The 6,845-nt window shown below is 37.6% G+C and overlaps 1 protein-coding gene across 1 annotated transcript in view; it reads right to left on the bottom strand.

Annotated features, from left to right (window-relative positions):
• Window positions 1-6,845, bottom strand: part of wdr75 (WD repeat domain 75) — a 32,795-nt gene continuing 25,950 nt past the window's right edge. Inside the window, exons 17-21 of the mRNA XM_059343453.1 lie at window positions 5,803-5,972; window positions 4,348-4,407; window positions 3,394-3,534; window positions 3,154-3,245; window positions 1-1,186 (exon numbers count right to left, since the gene is read on the bottom strand). Coding sequence (XP_059199436.1) covers window positions 985-1,186; window positions 3,154-3,245; window positions 3,394-3,534; window positions 4,348-4,407; window positions 5,803-5,972 — 665 coding nt within the window. The 3' untranslated portion in view covers window positions 1-984. The remainder of the gene's footprint in view (window positions 1,187-3,153; window positions 3,246-3,393; window positions 3,535-4,347; window positions 4,408-5,802; window positions 5,973-6,845) is intronic.

Genomic DNA, 6,845 nt, shown 5'->3' with positions numbered 1-6,845 from the left:
AAAGGCTTACATTTTTTATTAAATTCATAGAAGGATAGAAAACGTGGTTTTGCACATCTATGTGCATGCATACAGTGTCGATAAAAAGTTTTCATCCCACACTTTTTTCCGCTTCGTTTCCACTTTACAGAAATACTTTCAGGTGCAAGTAAAAAAATAAAAAAAAAAGATCAAAATAAATGATTGCATAAGTAGCCAAATCCTTTATTATGACATAAGTCAACACTTGTTTGAAGGTGTATGAAGTGAAATGACTGTTTACTTGAGGCACGACAAGTAAAGCTTTGTGTGGCAGATCATAGTGTGTTTCAACACACTATGATCTGCCAACAGAAGCCTCTCTTACATAGTTAAGAGTTAGTTAAGAGTAGGCCCCGCCAAGAGATTCTGCCCAACAGTAAACACAACTTTTGGAGTTGCAAACAAAAGATTCTAATGCATGATAATGCATTTATAATCACACATTTATTTGACTTGCAAGAAGATATTTTTTGATAGCAGTGTTGCACGCAAACACATTCAATTTGATTGCATAACAAGAAGACAAAAAAAGCCCATACTTGCATGGATTGCAACTATAATGTTGGTCTACAAATATTCAAAACAAGAGAAACAGGATTGTTTGAATGTTGCAAATATGTTCCAAAACTTGCTTCAAGTCTGCAAGAGATGTGTGTCTTGTACAAATATTTATTTTCAACCACAAACGTAGAAAAAACTGCTTTTCCCCCAATGATCCCTGTTATACAGAGCCTCAGCAGTTTGACAGAGAAAGAGGTTTTGCTCAGTAATGTAAGCTGATACAAAGGTTGACTCAGGCAGTAACTACTGCCAAAGGAGCAGATACTTATGCAATCAAATATTTTCTGTTTCCCCCAGAAGAAATCCAGGAGGATTCCAGATTCAGACAATAAAACATAAAAACACCATTGATGAAAACTTTATATAGGCACAGTATCCGAGAGTCTTTGTACAGGCTCGTGTTCACGAGTGCAGGAGGCCTGCCAGCCAGCTGTGGTCGAGTTTCTTCACCCTCCTCAACTCTCTAACCTGAGCTTTAGTCAGAGCGGGGGCTGCGCTCTCCGTCGCCTGCTCTGGTCTCGGGATGCTGGATTCCATTTCCTCCTCTGAATCCTCTTCCTCTTTCTCGCTCTCCATTTCCTCCTCTGCGCGTTTCTTTTCCTCCCTGCAGCCATGAGAACAAAATTTTTTTAACGTGACTCTGCATATTTTCAGTGATAAACAAGAAGCATCACATTTTTTCCATGATCACCCATTTAGTCAGGGAGTGCTGAATCATGTGAAGCCTGATAACCAGCAGTTTTGTGAACTCACATCGACATTATGAGACCCAAAGTGGTAGAGATGGAGGAAAAAATCAATATAGCATAGCATCACGATATTTTGTGTGGCGATATTATATCAATTCATGGCCACCAAGTATCGATATTTAGCATTCTGACGGCTGGCCGACCGGCAGTATTTTCAGTATTTTCGTTTTTGGCTGTAGCGGTCTCACTTTTAGGATTAAACTGGAGATACTGGTGTTAAATGAAACTAGAAGAAGCCCCTCTGGGAGTACAGGAAGTTGTCAAAATAACGCTGCAAAGTTCAGCTTTTTTTATGTTTCATTAAAAAAAAAAAAAAATCCAGAGCAGTGAAGCTTGTTGCTTGTGAAAATTTGATAAAATGCTGCAGTTATTGTCGTCCATACATGTTTGATATCAGTTCAGATCGATACAGCATAGTATCTGGATATTTTGCATGGCAATATATTGATTCATGTCCATTCAGAGGCCGTAGTGGGCTCACTTTTAAGAATGTACTGGAGATACTGGTATCATATGAAACTAGATATCGTGTTGGGAAGTTGTCGAAATAACGCTGCAAAGTCCGGCTTTTTTATGTTTCGTTCAGGAAAATTTAGAGCAGTGAAGCTCGAGTGCTGTTGTTGCAATGTACATGGAAGAAAAACACAAAGAGATTTTTTAAAATAACTGATCTGTTGAAAGTCATTCAGCTTTTCATTTCACTCTGTTTACAAATTCAATCTTCCAAATGTATTAAACAGCCTTTCAGCATCTTATAGAGGTTGGGGGAAAATCAATACAACATCGTATCGCAATATTTTGCATGGCAATATTATATCGTTCATGGCCGCCAAGTATCCATATTTAGCGTTACAAAACTACAAGATCTAAGGAATCTATAGGAACCATGTGTGTCAGGAAATCGTGTCGGGAAGTTGTCGAAATAACGCTGCAAACTCCAGCTTTATTTATGTTTCATTAAAAAAAATTCAGAGCAGTGAAGCTTAAAGTTTTTGAAAGTTTGATAAAATGCTGCAGTTGTTGTCGTCCATACATGTTTGATATCAGTTCAGTTTGACTGAATACTTTGTTGGTCAGTCTGTGGGTTTGACTTTCATTGTGGAGAAATAAAAAGACTGAAGTGAGATGAATAGACTGAGAATTTTCTCTTATTCGTCCTAAACAGCACATAATAGGCTGCACTGTTTTTATCTGTTGTTGTGTGTGAATATGTTTGTGTTTTAATTTGTAATGAAGCCATGTCAAAGACATACACTACTGGTCAAGTTTTAGAACACCCCAATTTTTCCAGTTTTTTATTGAAATTCAAGCAGTTCAAGTCAAATGAACAGCTTGAAAGGGTTGTGTCTTTTTTTGGTAATTTTGTGTCTTTTTTTAGTCCTTTAGTCCAACATAAAATGTGATTTTGAATCTTTTTTTTTTACTTTCAAAACACTATCATGCTCAATAAAGAATTTTAAATGTTGCAAATGTGCATTAATTTCAGAGTACACTGAGACATTAAACTGCATAATTTTCAATTCAATTCTGGAAAAGTTGGTGTGTTCTAAAACTTTTGACCAGTAGTGTATATTTCTGTTTTTACTGTAGAAAAGACAAGTTATATCTTATATCTTATCTCAAAACAATTCTTGATTGAATTGAATTTTGTGGACACAAAATGCGGTTAAACAGTTAAATTGCAATATATTGTATCTCGATACTCGTGGGGCCGATATGCTGATTCTGCAAATTGGTGAAGTTAGTGAGGTGTGAAACTCTCAATCAATATTAAGATTATAAATATAAAAAAACAACTGGAAAAGTTTTTTAGATGACTGACCTGCTGTCGGTTACTGAGATGAGCAGAGACTGGACGAACATGGAGCAGAGGTAGGAGGTGGAGGGCAGGACGTGGGCTGGGGTCTGCAGCAGCTGTCGGGACGAGAAAACAAGCTTTAGTGCACAACCAACTGACACATCAACTAGAAAAATCTTAAAATATTAGAAGTCAGCGTCAGAAATTTGAGATGCACGAACAGAAAGTGGACATAATAAATGTGTGCAGGGCTGAGGTACCCACCTCTCTGATGGCGTGGGAGCCCTGAGGCAGAGCCGTTCTCTCTGCAGACAGGCCGCTTGCTGCAGCTTCATTCTCCTGCTGCTGGCGTTTCCCCAGCAACAGGTGAAACGGCGTCATGGCCACACTGTCATCGATTACAAGCTTGAAGAGGGGGGAGAAAAAAAAAAGTAATTATCAGAAAAAAACAAACAAAAATCCATCACATTTATAATATAGGTCAGGGATGGGCAACTTAAATTTGCAGGGGGCCACAGTTTTACATGGACACTAACACTGGGCCACATATAGGACCATGTTCTTAACCAGATATGATGAAACTGCTATTTTAAATATGTTTACAGTGCAGTTAATCAACATATTAAATGCTCAAATGCATGTTTAACAGTATAAATAGGAATACAAAAGGTTTGAAGCAAATAAAAAATAACCTCTTACTGTGATTTTTTTTTCTTTCAGTGCAAGAACAGCAGACCAACATTAATTGCAAGAAGTAATTTTGTGCATTTTTACACTGCATTTTTAAGATTTCATGCTCAAATGCATGTAGTTGTACTGAGGGCCACTTCAAGTGAGGGTGCGGGCCGTATGTGGCCCCCGGGCCTCCAGTTGCCAATCCCTGATATAGGTCAACAATTAAAGACGGCTTGGCATCATGTAGATCGGAATATACCATTGTGTGAGGGGGTGAAAATTAGCTACTACTGTAAATAATTCACAACTAAGGTCAATTTTAATTAGAACGCCTACCTTAATTATTACATGTGGATATTTTATAAATAAATATATAATAAATGCAATTTAAAAAAAAAACATGTTTAGAGGGATTGTTTGGGATAGTTAAGTGGGCCACTCCAATTGCTTTGGCGGGCCGGAAGTGGCCCGCGGGCCGTAGTTTGGGGACCCCTGTGTTAAAACATTAATGCTGACAGTGTGTGTGCGCTCAGTGAGCTGTACCTGTTTGCTGGAGGCCATCAGTCGGTCTTCTTCTGCTTTAGTGGTGAACGTCATGAGGTCCTGAGAGGAGCAGCAACATTAGCCAACAGCATCAATCACCAACAGAACATCGGATAGACAAACGCTCATTATGGACTGAAGACATTTACTTAAGTACTGTACTTAAGTACAGTTTTAAGGTACTTGTATTTTACTTGAGTATTTCCAGTTTATGTAACTCACTTGTAGTCCACCATATTTTTGAGGCAGATAATGTACTTTTTACTCCACTACATTTAGCTGCCAGCTTCAGTTACTTTTCAGGTCGAAATTTATCATAAAAACATGATACATATAAAATAACTAGACATTTTATTAAATGAAACACATAACAGTATATTAAGTGTCCTGTCTTTATAAAATTAAAACACTGCTTACATAAAAGCATCAATAAAAAAAATCTAATTATATGTTTAGAAAATTTAGAAGGGCCATGCATTCATTGAGAGTAATTTTGATACTTTAAGTACATTTTGATGCTGATACTTTTGTACTTTTACTTTGATTAGGTTTTACTACTGCATTTAACTTTTTCATGCAGGACTATTACTTGTGGTGGAGTCATTGCAGTTATTTCACTTTGGTCAGTGAGAATCGTCACAAGTGTAACATGACATCACGAACAAACCTACGGTCTTTAAATAGCTATGCTAACATTTATGGTGATCTCAATTTTTTTTGTCACCTGCCAAGTTTTTACAAACTGCGGCACCAAAAATTCCCCGTGCACTACGGCCTACAATATTCCAATACAATCCAGTACCACTGATGAAGTGCAGAAGTTTATCCGTTTAAAAGCTACTGAAATGATTTAACAACTGTGGCTTTCTAAATGATGTAACAGAAATTTCTCTCGATGGAAAATAAAATTGAGAGAGTACCACAGTGAGCCGAGATGTACCGTGCAGTGGAAATGCGCTGCAGTGGCAGAAAATGACATAATATCCAGAATAATCAGGTCACAAACAACCTGAAAATTTAGCTTGTGTTGACTGAAGTCACCCACTTCAACAGTAAAAAATTCACTTAATAACAAACATGCCACCTGGTAAAGTCTGTCAGTGCAGCGCCCCCTTTGGACCAATCACTGTACTTCCAAAGACGCCACAGCACAGCGACCGAACAGATTATTATTCAACATCAGCTGAGATTAAAGCATTGACGCCTAAAACTGCCTGTAGAACCTCTGGGCGATTTTAAAATAATTCAACAGAAGTGTCAACACTTCTACTAAATAATAGATTTTTCAGCCTCTGTAGCAGATAGAAATGAAATTCAAAAAGTATTTGAGAGCTTATACAAATACTACAAAACGACGTATCCGCTTTCCAGGCTTCAATGGGTTAAGGCAAATGGATAGAATATAGCAGATTTCTCATGTTGTGGCCTTTGTTGCCAGTTGAATGTCTGGTTTACCATGTGCTGAGTGAGGAAGTAGAGCTGCGAGCGGTTGAGCCACTGGCTGCTCTCCTCGCAGCTCTCCAGCATCTCGTCCCTCGGAGCGAAGACGGCACGAGTCACCTTCCCCGAGCACACGGCCTTCTGGGAAAACACGGGCCGAGGCTCGCTGGGCTTAAACACAAACACTGGAAAAAGGAAAAGAGACAAAACAAACAGCAGAAATCAGAGAGAGTCAAAGCTCTGGCACATTGACAACGGACGGTCTAATTAGAGTAATAAACACGTATTTCTCAAGGATGATCAGCTCGCTCATGTTTCAGGACGTCTTAAAGGCAATAACAAATTTCAATTTTGGGAAAACATGCATCAGCTGTTGCGACTGACTGTGTTCTTCTGTTTGTAGTAGAAGTGGGCGAAATATGTCTTTAAGGCTGTTTTCACAATGTGCAATTTTACATTATCAAGAATTTATAAAATCTCAAAAAGAAAACAAACGAAACTTATGAGCTCATTCTTGTATGCTGCACAGTTTAACACAGGAGAGAGAACCTGAATGTTTAACCCATTTAATGTCTCCACACTGAAGTTTAACTGGGAGTCTCTTGAATGCTTTAAGTTTATTGTGTCCATTCATAGATGTCCTGGTAAGCAAGAAGATTTTAACAACTTTTTGTTTTGGTAAAGAAATCATATTTTAAAATATATCAGATTATCATTATCGGAAGATAAAAAATAAAGGAAAAAAAAAAGATTTTTTTGTTGTTGCCCATATCGTCATCATACATGCCAATACTTCCTGCAAACTTCAGTGTTCTTCACCATGTATCAAGGTTATAATAGTTGGGGATTTTTCATTCATTTTAGCTTTAATTTCATTATGAATTTTTGTTTTCAAAGTCAGTTAGTTTTAATTCGTTTTTAGAGTGAGTTTGCTAGTTTGTATTATTATTTTTTAAATGCTTAGTTTTAGTTATTAGTTTTTTGTAAGGGACTATTTGTTGGGTGCGAGATTCAAAAAGGTCATGATTAATGTTGCCTTGATTTCTTTTGCCTTATCC

This window comes from Centropristis striata, chromosome 10 (assembly GCF_030273125.1).
Source record: "Centropristis striata isolate RG_2023a ecotype Rhode Island chromosome 10, C.striata_1.0, whole genome shotgun sequence".
NCBI classification, from domain to species: domain Eukaryota; kingdom Metazoa; phylum Chordata; class Actinopteri; order Perciformes; family Serranidae; genus Centropristis; species Centropristis striata.
The sequence above is the reverse complement of the archived record's forward strand: the minus strand, read 5'-3'. Positions and strand labels throughout refer to the sequence as shown.